This window comes from Saccharomycopsis crataegensis (genome assembly GCF_037102585.1).
Source record: "Saccharomycopsis crataegensis DNA, jcf7180000000073, whole genome shotgun sequence".
Taxonomy (NCBI): Eukaryota; Fungi; Ascomycota; class Saccharomycetes; order Ascoideales; family Saccharomycopsidaceae; genus Saccharomycopsis; species Saccharomycopsis crataegensis.
This window is the reverse complement of record NW_027043820.1, coordinates 2,097,661-2,113,529: the sequence shown is the minus strand read 5'-3', so window position 1 is coordinate 2,113,529 and position 15,869 is coordinate 2,097,661. Positions and strand designations below refer to the sequence as shown.

Here is a 15,869-nt window from a genome sequence, read left to right as displayed (position 1 = left end):
CTCCCCAATTGGCAAAAACATTAACGAGGGATTAAGCTTCGTTAATGCAGGCTCTATATATCCACCCATCCACATTCCAAATATCCCGAAGGGAGTTTGTTGTCCAAAAATGGCACAAATGGAATGCCAGAGAAGTTTCCACAGATTAAACCTTTTTTTTTTTTTTTTTTTTTTTTTTTTTTTTTTTTTTTTTTTTTCTCTCTCCTGCTTATTCCACCCCAGTAGTGCATTCATTCATTCATCCATCCATTGAATATTGATTGTCGAAAAGTCTTGGAATTTCAAGTTGGTATTTACTTATTGATTTCGCCCTGGGCAACCCCGATCGGGGGTGACCCTCACGTGGGCGTGGCGAGGGACAAATTTTCACTCCTTCAATCATCAATAACCATATGAAACAGAGTCAGTGAGAACACACACTGTACTACTTATCAGGTATAATAATAATAATAATAATAATAATAATAATAATAATAATAATAATAATAATAATAATTGGAAATGCTGGGGAATCAAGAAACCAAATTAAACAACCTTGTGGAATGGTCCAAGCAACAAGGATCGTCGATAGACTCGCGGGTGGTATTCAAATATAGCGAAGCTTCGGGAGTTCATGCAATTGTCAACGACGACGTTCAAGAGTCATTTTCACTCATTCAAGTGTCCAAGAATATCCTAATCACTCCAGACTACGCTACTGATTATTTCGGCGTGAAGGAAAATGACCCAACAAATATCAACAATAGTTGGTTGCAGCTATTTGTGGCGAAATTGAAATTTGACACCAACGAACCAACAATCTTGACCACAGACGGTGTCAATTGCTCGGAAAAATGGAAACATTACATTGACTACTTGCCAGAAACTTTAAACAACCCATTTTGGTGGAATGAGGATGAAAAATCTTTGCTAAAGGGAACCGATGCCGGGATTCTCTTGAACAGACAATACCAATCATTGCTCCAAGAATGGCAATCCCTCATCACGGTGATTTGCCAGAAATTCCCAAATTGGGCCACCATTGGCAACACCGAGTTAGCCAAGCTCCAAGGTTTGACAACTTCCAAACACAAATTAAATACAGTTACTTCATGGTTAAGTTTCCCTGCGTATCTCTGGGCCGCCAACATTTTCACCTCCAGAGCGTTTCCGTACTTTATTATCAATGATCATGTTAAAGACCTTAACCAAGCATGTCTCATACCAATTTTGGATTTATTGAATCATAAACATACTGCAAAAGTCGGTTGGTCGTATGTAGATCATCAAGTGAATTTCGTCCCGAAACAATCGTTGAAATCCGGAGATGAATTGTTCAATAATTACGGCGACAAATCAAATACCGGATTGCTTTTAGGGTACGGGTTTGTTTTGGAAAATAACGAATTCGATGAGACGTTTGTCACCCTAAAAGTTGACGAGTCGCAAATTACCGACGCCAAGCAGTTGGGGATCAAATTACCGGAGGGCGCATCTTCTATTGGGATCAATTTCCTGATCACTAATAATGACTGCTTGCCAGAAAACCTCGTGAATTTTTTTGCGTTTTTAGTACAGTTGAAAAGTGAAAAAGCTATGATCACATTGCGAATGAAATTGGACGGCTTAACCCAGCTTGCCAGTATCATCAACCAGAAAGTGGAATTTTACAAAACTCAGGGGAAGATTAACACCTCAATGGCCTCCAAAGTCAGTCCATCGGTGATCAAGGTGGTGAAAAGTTACATGCTATGTCAAAAAAAGCTTTTCCAAAGCTGTTTTGAAGAAATCGGCAAGCTTGAGAAATCATTATTGAAGAAACACAAGCCATTATCATTCAAGACGGTGCTCAAAAATGATAAACCGTTCATGAATTCACTTTTACTCACCATCGGGGTTTCGTCTTACGACACTCTTGTGAAACAGAAAATCGTCGATCAAGTGTTTCTTCTTTGGGTGGTAAGAAGTGTCAATTTATTCAACGACGGTGAAAAATCGAGCGTCAAACCACCACAATTCATTGTTGACGAGTTTAAACAGGTTGCAAAATCGATTGTCGTTACCAAAGAAGACGTTTTGGAATACCATCCATTGTATAAGACGTTTTTCCCATCATTGCCCCAGAAAATCCCGGAAATCTATGGCCATGGAGAGTGGGGGATCAAACAGTTTATTATTGCCGGCACGGTGGCCGACCGTGTTTGCTATACCAGATCCGCCAATAATGAGCTATTCTTACTCGAGCGCAAAGCTGTTTGAATGTATATAGATGTGTATGTGCGATATATATATATATATATGTCTTTCAAAGTACGGTTTGTAATTATTATATTATGTCATTATGATGATTATTGTAAGTTTGATCCGCTTGGTGACTGTTTGTTTTTGACAGGCGCATTCACCCGCATAGTGCTGCGCGAGACCGGCGATTTTTGGCATATTTTTTGTGTGTTTCTTCCCAGCCTCTCTGTATAAATAATGCTGTGGTTGGAAAATATCTCCATTCACTCGCTTGCTAGCTAGCTTTTTTTTCAATCATTCCGATCATCGCTTCCTATCATATCGTTGATCTTCGATCTGGATTGGTTTTGTTCAGAGAAATTGAAATCAGAGTCTTCACTGCGGAGCTTTTTTTTTTTTTTTTTATTGTTGTTGTTGTTGTTGTTGTGTATGCGTGGTTCCCAATAACTTAATCAAGAGTGAAGAAAAAAAAAAAAAAAGAAGAAGAAGAAGAAGAAAAAAAAAAAATTCACACTTTTCCATCTTCTGTAATCTTTATCTTCCAATACTGGTTTCGATCCCTATTGTGGCAGATTTTTCTACATATGATTGTTCTTCCATTGCAATAATGACACTACCATTTGCTTATGTCACATTACTTTATTCAGCGTCGTATATTCCTGGGGCATTGGTCCTTGCTAATTCTCTTAAAAAACATCACAACATCGCAGGGAAACTCGTTTGCTTGATTCCCAAGGACAAAATCTTCACCAATCACCAGCAAAATGTGTTGTCTCTGGCATTCGATCAAATGATTTCCGTCGATGTGTTTGCCTCGACCAATGCCACCGATATTGCCAACTTGAACGAATTGACGAAACGGCCAGAACTCGTGCAAACATTGACGAAAATTCAAGTATTCAAGCTCTATGATCGTTTTGAGAGGATCGTATATTTGGATTGTGATATGTTGGTATTGCAAAACATTGATAATTTGTTATTAGACCCACGAACTGAAGTGCAGGAAAATGAAATCTACGCGGTCCCGGATTCCGGCTGGCCTGATATTTTCAATTCAGGATTGTTCGTGATAAAACCTGCCATTAGCACATATTCTGAACTATTCAGGATCATTTCTGACCTGTCAATTTCCAATTCTTTCGATGGGGCCGACCAAGGGTTGCTCAATGAATATTTCAACCTGCATGGGAAATTCAATCACCAGGGGAAACAAGTTTGGAAACCATTATCATTTCTTTATAACGTCACACCAACCGGACAGTATCAATATAATCCGGCATTCAAGAGGTTTTCCTCCGAAATTAAAGTGTTACATTTCATTGGATCTATTAAGCCTTGGAATAACCTTATTCAGTATTATGAATCATCATCAACGCTTGAGAAGAATGGTGACGACGGGAGTTATGATTCATTAGTGCTTCTTTGGTGGAAACAATGGCACGAAAATTATGACGGTTGTGATATCCAATCAGTATGTAAAGTCAATGAATTGAATAATTTCCCCCAGGATTTCAATTTCGGGAAATTCGAACCGGAAAATAATTTCGCCCAAGAAATCGCCAACGCCCAAGGGTTTAACAGAGATCATCTTGACTATCATGTCAATGGGAAAGTTAACAATCAATCTTTGTATCAATTGAATAATGAAGAAGGAGCACAACATGTACCAATCCCTTTGCCATCAATAGAAGAATTGTTGAACCGAAAAAAACACGCCAACAAATCGGATTCCCAAGATGATCATGAACACTTTTTCTCTGAGGAGCAACAACCACGAGATAACGGTATCCATGCAAATAATAATAATAATAATAATAATAATAATAATAATAATAATAATATTACCACAAATGATTTGCAGAACGCCTATAATAATTTGTCTATTGAAGATTCCAAAATCATCAACATAATGTTCCCGCCAGTCCACGATACTGAACGACATTTTGCCAATTCCGGCGCATGGGAATACTATGACAATGCTACGATTTCCAAGCCATCAAGTGTCAATCGTGACCAAATCATGGCGTTTTTGGTTGATCCACATACATATTCCAACTTCGAAAGCATCGGGGTCTCCAAAGATGTATGGAACCCGAGATTCCAAGATCCATCGGAAGTGAAATCGGGACCTCAAGCTCATAAATTTCGAGTGTCGTCTAGCGCACCAAAGACCCTGCCATTCGATAACGCTGCCAAAATGGGGAGCACTGGCGATGCGGAATTAAACAAGAAGCATAATAAACGGATTGTTGAGGCGTATAATGGAATGTTGACAAATGCAAGAGTGTTTACCACTAAAGCCAATTCCCAAATAATACTTGACATTGCCAACGAAAAGTCCGGAAGATCTTTACGGAATTCGAATGAAAAATTGATAGAAAGTGAAGAGCAGCCCCAAAACCCTTGGTTGAGGGTTGGAAACCGGGTCCAATATCAATGGAATACTAACCAAAGAGAATTTGAAAAGACCCACCAAGAAAGACAAGACTGGTTGTCAAAAGAGGCCCAAGCAAAAGAAGGATGGTTGCAAAAAGAGGCTGAAGCGAAAAATGCTACAAGACTCGCCGAAGAAGAGTGGCTAAGAAAAGAGAAACAAGCCAAAGAGAAAATTGCATGGTTAGAAAATGAGAAGATTCTACAAGAAAACTGGTTAAGAAAAGAAAAAGATGCCAAACAAAGACAAGATAGAGAAAGGCAAGAATGGTTGGACAGTGAACGGAAGGCCAAAGATGAATGGTTACGGAAAGAAAAAGAGGCTAAAAATCGACAGTGGAAGGCGAAGCATGTCAGTGCTTATTCCTCCTCCTCCTCATCAGTCACCCCGATCCCTGGATCGGCCACTAACTTGAATGCATTCGAGCCAGAACGTACCTTTGATGTCGATTTCACAAATCCTTCTGAAAATAAAAGCTATGATGCCATTACTTCTTCTTTTGACTTTTCACTCCATGAATGGTCGCATTCTTCAAAATTTCGCAAAATTTTCAACCAACAAACAGCAACTCCCACTACCACCACCACCTCAACTCCATCAAAACCAACCAAGCGCCGAGGATCCAAATCCAAAAAACCGCTTGCCCCTTCCCCTCCATCCCCTAGCTCGCTGAAACCATTGAAAAGCATCTTGAAAAAACCTTCAATCACCTCATTATCTCCAGTCCTGGCAGAAAGTATTCCAACCTACAGTAACCCACATCAAGCTGCCATTGCCCAAGAAACCGCGATGACGGTTCAAAACATCAATGATATCAAACATGAATCGCAGCAGATCTTGACCAGTGTCAATGAATTTGCCTCGTGTTCCATCAATAGTTTTGGGTCTCCAACATCATCCGATTTGGCAAACCAGTATGCAGAATACGATGACGATGATCTGTCAAGTGTCATAAGCGAATTCATGGATATGAGCTCGTTAAATACTTTTGATAATGAAGTTAAAAGTAATTTAGCCCAAGCGTCAGTTCTTGAACACGAAAAGATGTCTGACAAACGGAAACCATTCTATCTGGATGATAAAATGGGCTACAATAATGCCGCGATTGCTAATAATTTTGAAGAGTCTGACCCAAAAGAGTGACACAACTAAAAAAAAAAAATATTAGAAAGGGTTTACCTAATGAGATCCAGAGATGACAGTTTTTGTGTCCAGCTTTTTTATCGGTTTTTGTGCTATTCATCAATTTTGATGTACTAAATAACTGTTGCTATAAGATTCCGATTTGAATAGTCGTTGATGATTCATTTTTCTTTATTACTGCTAAATCTTTTTATTCTACTTTTTAATTTGTTGCTTTCTTTTTTTTTCTTTTTTCTTTTTTCTTTTCAATATTCAATCCAGTCCAAGAAAATTTGCATTATCATCGGTTTGGATGGCTGATTTTCCTTTGCATTTTTTAGCGACTAGATGATTTGCTACGACTATCTGTTATGACTATCTAAATTTGCATTATCAATATATCATGAGTTTAAAATTTATCAATAATGATCAATTTTTTTTTTTTTTTTTCATTGTGGAAACAACAACGACATTATGAGATGTTTAGTAATTTACGCAAAATCATTGGTCGGCGACGTGACAAATATCTGGGTTTTTGGGACAGGGTGAATTATCAAATCGACTCGCAAAACTTGGAAAAAATACCTATTCATACTTATATATTATCATCAAGATATACTCAAGGAAAGAAAAAGGAAAATTCCAAATGGTCATCATTCACCCAAATGAATGAATGGATAGCTGCTTCATATATGTGGTATCATTCAACATCATATTCTGGCTCATCTTATCTCAGCGCATCACAAAAAAAAAAAAAAAATAAAAAAAAATACACTGAGAAAAAATTTTTTTTTTTTTTTTTTTTTTTGTTCCCTCAACTCACACACATCAGTAAAACCAATCATCTATCTCATTTGACTCGTCAAAAGTTGTAACTATTTTGTGGCAATATTTGTGTGTGTGTGTGTGTGCTTTTTTTGATTGTTGATGTTCCTGCTTCTAAAGAATTCAGCATTAATACATTCTCGTTATCAAACTCGTTGCTTGCCAAATATCTTTAAAGCCATGACCTCCAGTGTTTCAAAACAAGATGAAGAAGTAAGAAGAAGTAGCTTTTCGGAATTCCAACCTTTGACAAAAAAACCTGCTTTGGAAAATGGGAAAACCGTTGCTAACGACTCGTCTACCGCTGGCAGAAAGATCTCTAAAAAATTGACCAAGAATAAAAAGGGTAGAGTCAAGAGAAAGTATACTCAAAAGAATTATGATCCAACCAATCCATTCGGGGTATTGTTATTGGAAGTCGAGGAATTATTCACCGAAAACGGCATCAGTGAAGAAAAAAGAGCCGTCGATATCAACTTGTTGTTGAACTCAGAGGATCTCTTGGCTAAATATAATCGTAACTTGGAAGAAGTCAAAGTTTCCAAATTGACATCCAGTGGGGATGGATTGGCGTTAATTCCTCACCCAGAGATCGAAGATGGGTTCCAGGCAGTGGTGATTCCATTCGCATATCCCGGGGAAACTGTCGACATCAGAATCTTCAGAACCCACCCAACCCACGCAGAAGCAGATTTGCTCAAGGTTAGAGAAGGATCGGAAATGAGAGATAACGATTTGATCAATTGTAAATATTATGGGAAATGTTCGGGTTGTCAATTCCAGAACGTCGAATACACCAAGCAATTGGAATTGAAGCGTAAAACGATTGAGAACGCTTATCATTTTTTTGCAAAGACCTTGAAGGCGGCCAACGCTTTGCCAAAAATTAGTGACACCGTGCCATCACCTTTACAATACAATTACAGAACTAAACTCACCCCACATTTCGATCTTCCAAGAGGGAAATTCAACCCAGAAATGATCGATATGCCTGCTTTAGGTTTCGGAGCCAAGGGTAGACCAACTTGGAGAGAATCCGTCCAAGGAGGTAACAAGAGTGTTTTAGACGTTGAAGATTGTGCCATTGGTACCTCAGTCTTGAACAAGGCTATGTCCAATGAAAGAGAAATTTTCAAAAGAATTTATAAAACTAAAGTGCGCGGGGGTACGATTTTGTTGCGTGAAAACACCAGGGCCATGAAGAATGATTTGGATGAAGAACAGAAAAAGAAATTTATCAATGAAGAAAACGGATCGAAAATTCCTGATACCGAGGATAACGTATACGACGAGGCGCCAAGTTCAAAAGAAGGCGAAACATTGATCAAAACCTGCTGCACCGATTCCAAGCAAATTGTCTCGGAAAACATTGAAGGTAGAGAATTTAGATTTTCTGCTAACGAATTCTTCCAAAATAATAATTCGATTTTACCAATTGTTACAAAATACGTGCGTGATAATTTGAAGTTCGAAAATTCTGAATCTGAGGATCGTTATTTAGTCGATGCTTATTGTGGCTCTGGTTTATTTAGTATCATGTGTTCTGATGGGGTGAAGGAAGTTTGTGGGGTTGAAGTGTCGAAAGACAGTGTTGCTTACGCTAATGAGAACGCCAAACTTAATAACATTCAAAATGCTAAATTCATTCTCGGTAAAGCCGAACAAATCTTTGATGATATTAAATTCCCTTCAGCTTTGACATCGGTGATTTGTGACCCTCCAAGAAAGGGTTGTGATGAACCATTTTTGACCCAGCTCTCCAAGTTCCACCCTCTGAAGATTGTCTACATTTCATGCAATGTCCACTCCCAAGCCAGAGATTTAGAGTTTTTCATCAACAATACTGAAAATGGGTCTCAATACCAAATAGAAAGTATTAGAGGGTTTGATTTTTTCCCACAAACCCACCACATTGAAAGTATTGCCATCCTTTCTTTGAAAAAATGAATAAACTTTGTATATTATAGTTGAACTATTATAATTTTTCTTTTCTTTTTTTTTTTTTACCTTAACATTATTACTAATAGTTCTGTATTTCTAACACAATTAATCTTCTATAATTCATGTTGAAACTGCTTTGCATATAACTAACCCACTTGTAGCCCTAATAACTCATGCACAACACACAGGGTATTGCACCCCTCAACTTGCCAAAGTAAAATTTTCAGTCACAAAAGCCCTATGAAGATGCACGTGCATATCATTTTCCCGCACTAACACCCAATTTTCTTTTTTTTTTTTTTTCCTTGAGGGAGAAATCAATGAAAAAAAATTGGTGAAAAATAAGTTGTTGCCTGAACAGACTTGCTGTTGATACCACATACATCTCAATATCAATAACTCACAATGGAAAACGATAAGGGTAAATTAGTATGTATAGGACACTATCATCTTCAATGAAATATAAATGAATGACATATGGTACGGGGAGAATATACTGGAAAATATCAAAATTAGTATGGAGAAATGTCGAAATCCACCGTATTGCGAGTAACTGAAAGAAAGAGAAAGAAAACGAAAAAGAGAAAGATATAGAGTAGGATGATCGTATTTTAAATAACCAAGCATTCAAAGTTCAGGGTTTTATGTGAAGTGATATGGATGTGGAATATTGAAAAATCAGAACAACTTGTTGAAAGAAAGGGTTAATGGGAATGTCGTATAAAGATAATTCAATTCAATTCACATCAGCCAGCGTATTGTTAATTCAAAGTTATCATCAACTGGAATCTCTTTTCAAAGTTTGGAAACCATTGAAAGCGAAATTTCTCGAAGTCAATTTTTTTTCTTTTTTTTTGGTGAACCGTAAATGGGGAAAGCGGATAACAAGGAAATGAATACATTAAAAAAATATATTCAGAGTTGAGCTTTCTAAAAAGAACAATAGTTTGCGAATACAGCACTGTGTTTAGAAATATAAATTCCGTACCATACACCTCAAAATTCAAGAAAGTCAATAAAAAACAACAACAATTAACGGTATGAATGACCATACTAACAAGTTACTCTCTAGGTCGAACTTTACATTCCAAGAAAGTGTTCTGCTACCAACAGAATCATCAAGGCCAAGGACCACGCTTCTGTCCAAATCAACGTTGCTAAGGTTGATGAAGAAGGTCACGTCATCCCAGGTGAAAACATCTCCTACGCTATTTGTGGTTTCATCAGATCTAGAGGTGAATCTGACGACTCCGTTAACAGATTGGCCCAAGCTGACGGTTTGTTGAAGAACGTCTGGTCTTACTCCCGTTAAATCAGCAACTTTACATTTCAAATGATCTAATATTCTCGGCTTCTATGTTATTTATTATTTTTTTTAATGTAATGTTACTATAAACGAATCTCATCATAATTTATGAAGCAATTTATTGTAAAGTTATCTTATATATATCGGTCGGTGGGTAAGGCCCTTTTTATTGACCCACAGCAATGGTGTCAGTATACGGGGGTGGTTTTCAAAAGTTTTTTATTTGTAGAAAATCGATGAGTTCCCCCTCCACACCAACTTTTGGGTCATTTCTTTCCCTCAATTAAAGAAAAATTACACTAGATTCGTTATAAATATTGCCCTGATATTTTATTTTTCCGGTTAATGTGATGAATGATCAGTCACCGAGAGAACCGTTACTACCAGGCTCATTCCCAGGTAATAATCATGTAACCCCAACCACGGCACCTAGAGAATTCATGTTAAAAACATTCGAACGAAGGTTCATTCACAAGCTGTTAGTCAACAGGAAGAAATATTTTCATACCCATCTCAATTCTAATCTCGGAACACTTTTAATTGCGTTTGCGATCCTTGAATTCCTCAAAGACTTGTCACTTTCCAAGTTGCTTTTCCGACTGTTTGTACAATGCACTGTAAAAAAGATGATGGACCCCGAAGTGGTGATGATTGCCAACACTGAGCCCCTAAAAAAATTTTCAACATTGCTACTATTACTATGCAATGTATATTGCCTAGCGTATTCCTTGGTATGTGATTTGCCAAACCATGGTCTGGGAGGGTTCTTGATTGGGGAGTGGACATTGCAAGTTATTGGTGAAAGACCCCCCGGTCATAAATGGGTGTTGGTAGTGTACGATATGATAATATTCAATCTTCAAGCCGTTGCTTTTGCCTCGGCCCATGATTTTAAAAAGAAGTACCCCGTTACGAATGTACCTGCGGATGGATCAGTTAATGGTGTCACCCATGCTGGTAATGATAGGGAAAATGCCAATGAAGCTTCCGTAAATAACGATTATCTGTCCACAGAAGAAACGGAATTACTACAACGACAACAAGAAGATTGTGAGTATGATGGCATTCAAGGGAATGTTATTGTAGCTTCAATTTCTCTCAAAAGTCTTTTTTCCGAATTCAGCAGCACAATATAGAATGTCATGGTGTTTTTTTTTTTTTTTTTTTTTCTCTTTTCTTTTCTTGTTATTAAGATTTGTGTTTAAAAATTCTCTCTGGTTCGAATTTATTTATTATTAGTTCTTTTTTTGTTTCAATTATTGATTAATTTTCTGGTATTATTTGGTGATTGTGTGTGTAGATTTTTGACAGCTCTCCAAGGGGTGCAATACCCTATATACTGTGGGAGGCGTTCACAAAAAATGAATTGACTTTGAAAAAAAAAAAAAAAAGGTGAACAGATGATGATGATGATATATCTGAAGCCAACGACATAATCTCCTCTTTCCTGTCGATTTCAATATGGTTGATAAAATCCAATTTGTCAAAGATGCTGCTGACTTCACATCATATTTAAATTCCAATCAATTGTTCATCAGTTATTTCACCGCGTCTTGGTGTGGGCCTTGTCAAGCCATCAAGCCAAAGGTTGAAGAATTATACTCTAAGTACACAAATGTCGAAGTTGCCAAAGTAGATCTTGACTCCAATCAACAATTGGCCCAGCAGTACGGGATCACTGCTGTGCCAACTTTGATTTTCTTCCATAAGCAAAAACAAGATGGCCAAGTAAGAGGGGCGAACCTCGGGGAGATTCAAAGCAAATTTGATTCATTGAGTAAACTCGAACCTAATGCTACAAGAAATGGGAATGGTACAGGAGGAGCTAGTAGTGGAGCATTGAAAAAAACTGGGATTTACAAAGAAGTTGGTGGGTTTTTGCCAGGCTCTGATTATGAGATCTTGAATGGGGCTGTTGATTTTAGCGGGTATGAGGCATTGAACATCCTCCCATTTAAGAAATCTAAAGGCGATTCTAAAGTATTGGTTAAATTGGTTGACGACGGGAAAGAAGTTCAGGATTCGACAGTATTAACTGATGCGGACTCTCAAGGAATAATCTACTTGCCGTTCTTGAACACCGTTAAAGTTTATTCTCTACTTGTTAAGCTAAAACCGGGAAACAAATTGGAGTTTTCTGGGGACTCGGAGGTCGATGAAGACGAAGCTGATGAGTTGCAATTCCCAAAGACCTTGAAGATTTGGAAGAATTTGACCAGCGTAATTTCCTTTGATGATGCCAACTCAAACAATAACTACGACCATGTTGAAGAAATTGACGGATCAAAGATTTCTTCAGAAGGTAACTGGTACGAAATTAAGCTAAAGTTTGTTAAATTTCAAAATACCAAATCTCTCAGTATATTCATTGATGGTGACGATGAGGATAATCACACTATTATCGAAAAGCTTATTATTGTCGGTATCAGCGGAGAAGCCAGAGCCCAACAAACATTATCACAAGAAGAGCATAGCCATTAATTGTTTTTATTATTATTTATAGAGGTTAGTTTGTGCTTTTAGATATCGTGCTGCAATAAAATAAGTGTGTCAACTGGATTAAGTTGATTTTTAGTTCAGGGACTAATATGTATATTATTTTCATGTAAGAAATATTATTAAAAATAGACACCGATGATGATTGGAAAGAGGGTATTCTCAAACGTGAACAATAAATCAAATAATTATCAGCCATGCAACCAGGTACCTGATCGGCCAAGCAATAAGCACAACGCTTGGCTGTGCCCCGTTTGGCTGGGAAAAATGTAAAGCGAACTGTGCCATTACCAACAAAATAATAATAGTAAGTGAAGCAGTACATTATCTTATACAACAATGCGATACAAGGGCAGTACCATGTTAAACAATACCGTGACAATTGTAAATGTTTATTCTCAGGGATCGTTCGGGGACTGGTGGAGGGGCTAGACCGTCGTCGGCCAAGGCTGTGAAAAACACTATTGTTTCAGCGATGGGGTCTCAAAGCCCTCCTAGATTCGACAAAACAATAACAGAGGCTTGTACATAAGGATATATATGTATTATTCGATTGGATGTTTTGCCCTGTTATAATCAAAGCCCTACGAAAAATAAGTGATAGAAGGGGGTCCTGTCTGTTTCCTTTTTTGTATATATATATATATATCCGCTGCATGCTGCACATTATATTCCCTTCCATTTCTCAAGTGTCCAGAACACATTTTATTATAGCCTTTTATTACAACTTTTTATTATAAACTTCTGCCACAAATATAATTATATATCGGAGCTCATTTACAATAACCAATATGTCATTTGATGAAGACTTTGAAAATATCTATGCCAAAGGAAGACAGCGGAGTTGGAAAGATAGGTTTTCTTTCAATAGTTATAGAAGAAAAGGATTCTGCTCGACATTGCTATTCCTTGGCTTAATTTTCTTGATTGTTCCACTATTCATCGGCACAATATACCATTTTGCAATAATGAAACGTTCTTTCGATTCCGCTTCTCTCAAATCACTCTATGAACAGTATCAAGACAAGTTTGAATCATTCGGATACTCCGGTGCTGTTGCTGAAGAAACACGGGCCAATGCCACCATCGTATCTTTGGTGCGAAACGAAGAGCTCTGGAAAATGGTTGATTCGATCCGTGATGTTGAAGACCGGTTCAATGGGAAATATCATTACGATTGGGTGTTTTTAAACGAAGAAGAGTTCACCGATGAGTTCAAAAGAGTCACCGCCAACCTTGTTAGTGGTGAAGCAAAATACGGTAAGATCCCAAGATCCGAATGGTCTTTTCCTGATGATCTTGATATTCCAAAATACGAGCAAAGCAAACAAAAACTTGTCGATGATAATGTAATTTACGGAGGATTGGACTCTTATAGACATATGTGTCGTTATAATTCAGGGTTTTTCTACAAACATCCACTACTCCAGGATTATCAATGGTACTGGAGAGTCGAGCCAAATATCAAGATTTATTGCGATGTGAACTATGACCCATTCACATTCATGATTGAAAATAATAAGACCTACGGATTTGTGATGGCCCTTAAAGAGTTCGAGGCCACCATTCCAACGTTATGGAAAACTACCAAAGAGTTCATTCAGCAACATCCAGAATACGTTCCAGAAAACAATTTGCAGCAATTTGTTTCTAGAGATGGCCTAAGAACTTACAACTTGTGCCATTTCTGGTCGAATTTTGAGATTGCCAATATGGATTTTTTCAGATCGCAGACGTATGAGGATTATTTCCAATATTTAGATTCCAAGAAAGGGTTCTTTTATGAAAGATGGGGTGACGCTCCAGTCCATTCCATTGCCGCATCATTGTTTTTGGAAAAAGATCAAATCCACTTGTTTAATGATTTTGGGTACTATCATAACCCGTACGGCGCCTGTCCTATGAACCAGGAAATCTTTATAGAAAACCGTTGTTCTTGTGACTATACCAAAGATTTCACTTTCTCCTTACACAGTTGTGCTCCTTTATATTATGATATTCAGAAGTTAGAAAAGCCTGAAGGGTGGAGAAAAAAGGTGAGATTTCCTGCTCCATTCATGGAAAACTGATAATTTCGCCATCACTAAATTTTTTCTTATTCTTATTTTTATCATATATCATTAATGTTTCGTAACGCTCTATAATTTCATGTCTTTTAAAATCATTTCGTTTGCTCGTAATCACCATCATCATAGTCGACATGCATGTTGAAACTTTCTTTTTGACGTGCTGAACTTTGAACTGCCACCACTACAGAGAGAGAGAGAGAGAGAGAGAGAAATATAAAGGAACTAATTGATTTCATGCGAAAGAATATAGATATATTGGGACAGAATGATATGAAAATGTAGGTCAGAGAGAGTACCAATCAACGGGCAAAGGAAACAGACATACCAATCTTGTGAACTGGATCCGCCAATCTTAAAGCATCAAAGCTAACACCAACACCCAAAGACACGCCCTGTTTCATTTTCTGGTTATAAGAGAAGGCAGCCAAACCAGAATCAGCCAATTTGGCTTTCAAAAACGAGGTTTTATCCAAGGAATACTTGGTAGCAAATTCAACGCTAACAGGCTTTTTCTCATCGGTGGCTTTCACATCATATACGGCTTTGGCACCTGCTTCTACGGCAGGAGTCACCTTGTGGAAGTAACTAGCGGAAAAAACATCAAAGTTTTTAGTGGCATGAATCCCAACAGAATAAGCTGGATGAATGTAACCAATAGAACTGGAGTATCTAGAAAGTTTTCCTTTCCCGAAATCATAGGCGCATTCAGACCCAAGAATATAGCCATTATGGCCGACAGTGAAGTCACCATTGAAGCTTGGACCTTTCAACAAGTTAACAAACCCTCTAATATTTACATTTGGCTGGGAAAAGTACACATTAACCTTGGCGCTTTTGGCACTGTTTGGCACCACCGAGGTCAAGATCTCCGCTTTCAAACCCGGGGCTAATAAATCAGGAATTTCAACCTTGGTATTGAGAGAGTTGGCGGTATTCCAGCCCTGGGTTAACGTCAAACCAGTAGACTTGTCTGAGTATTTGGTTTCAATGCTGGAGCTAAGAGTGTCATCTTTACCGGTTTTCCCTTTGAGAGTGACAGCTACCCCGTTTGGCGCAGCAATCTTCACATCAAAAGAGGCTTTTGACAAATGGTAAAAGTCCTTAGTTAACAAACCATTTGCATTTTTAGAAATGTCTGGGAATACTGGCGGAGCCATTGCTGTTATATTGGCGATACTCTGAAGGGAATGAGAAGACATGCGATCCCAGATTGATTGGTGGGATTCATTTTTTTTTTTTTTTTTTTTTTGATTTCCGCAGCAGAACGTGCCACCCTGTACCACCATCCATTTACTCCCTCTCTGCTACCAGGAGTTTGGTGTACCTTGGTCTTATGTCAGAAAAAATACCAGCTAACTCCAACTGTTTATTTACTTTCATACCATTCATTTTCTTTACTAAATTGTACAGCACTTAATGGGGATATTCACTTCTTTTGCCAGGATTACTCAGTGAT

The 15,869-nt window shown here is 37.9% G+C and overlaps 8 protein-coding genes across 8 annotated transcripts; 7 read left to right on the top strand and 1 right to left on the bottom strand. All coding sequences in view use genetic code 12, as the record gives it.

The window, feature by feature from the left end:
• Nucleotides 1–501: 501 nt before the first annotated feature.
• On the top strand, nt 502–2,238 carry DASC09_016740 (protein-lysine N-methyltransferase; the record flags this gene model as incomplete). Its single annotated transcript, XM_064995277.1, has 1 exon — nt 502–2,238. One exon carries the CDS (start codon nt 502–504, stop codon nt 2,236–2,238), a length of 1,737 nt encoding a protein of 578 aa, XP_064851349.1.
• Nucleotides 2,239–2,827: 589 nt separating this feature from the next.
• On the top strand, nt 2,828–5,797 carry DASC09_016730 (glycogenin glucosyltransferase; the record flags this gene model as incomplete). Its single annotated transcript, XM_064995276.1, has 1 exon — nt 2,828–5,797. The coding sequence occupies one exon, from the start codon at nt 2,828–2,830 to the stop codon at nt 5,795–5,797; it is 2,970 nt and encodes a 989-aa protein (XP_064851348.1).
• Nucleotides 5,798–6,781: 984 nt separating this feature from the next.
• Nucleotides 6,782–8,548, top strand: TRM2 (tRNA (uracil(54)-C(5))-methyltransferase; the record flags this gene model as incomplete). The annotated part of the gene is made up of 1 exon (XM_064995275.1): nt 6,782–8,548. The coding sequence occupies one exon, from the start codon at nt 6,782–6,784 to the stop codon at nt 8,546–8,548; it is 1,767 nt and encodes a 588-aa protein (XP_064851347.1).
• Nucleotides 8,549–8,947: 399 nt separating this feature from the next.
• On the top strand, nt 8,948–9,854 carry DASC09_016710 (ribosomal 40S subunit protein S21B; the record flags this gene model as incomplete). Its single annotated transcript, XM_064995274.1, has 2 exons — nt 8,948–8,971; nt 9,615–9,854. The coding sequence occupies 2 exons, from the start codon at nt 8,948–8,950 to the stop codon at nt 9,852–9,854; spliced, it is 264 nt and encodes an 87-aa protein (XP_064851346.1).
• Nucleotides 9,855–10,198: 344 nt separating this feature from the next.
• DASC09_016700 (uncharacterized protein) lies at nt 10,199–10,984 on the top strand (the record flags this gene model as incomplete). The annotated part of the gene is made up of 1 exon (XM_064995273.1): nt 10,199–10,984. One exon carries the CDS (start codon nt 10,199–10,201, stop codon nt 10,982–10,984), a length of 786 nt encoding a protein of 261 aa, XP_064851345.1.
• A 325-nt stretch (nt 10,985–11,309) lies between these two features.
• On the top strand, nt 11,310–12,329 carry DASC09_016690 (thioredoxin-like protein 1; the record flags this gene model as incomplete). Its single annotated transcript, XM_064995272.1, has 1 exon — nt 11,310–12,329. One exon carries the CDS (start codon nt 11,310–11,312, stop codon nt 12,327–12,329), a length of 1,020 nt encoding a protein of 339 aa, XP_064851344.1.
• An 806-nt stretch (nt 12,330–13,135) lies between these two features.
• On the top strand, nt 13,136–14,413 carry DASC09_016680 (glycosyltransferase family 15 protein; the record flags this gene model as incomplete). The annotated part of the gene is made up of 1 exon (XM_064995271.1): nt 13,136–14,413. The coding sequence occupies one exon, from the start codon at nt 13,136–13,138 to the stop codon at nt 14,411–14,413; it is 1,278 nt and encodes a 425-aa protein (XP_064851343.1).
• Nucleotides 14,414–14,712: 299 nt separating this feature from the next.
• On the bottom strand, nt 14,713–15,570 carry DASC09_016670 (porin; the record flags this gene model as incomplete). Its single annotated transcript, XM_064995270.1, has 1 exon — nt 14,713–15,570. The coding sequence occupies one exon, from the start codon at nt 15,568–15,570 to the stop codon at nt 14,713–14,715; it is 858 nt and encodes a 285-aa protein (XP_064851342.1).
• Nucleotides 15,571–15,869: the final 299 nt, after the last annotated feature.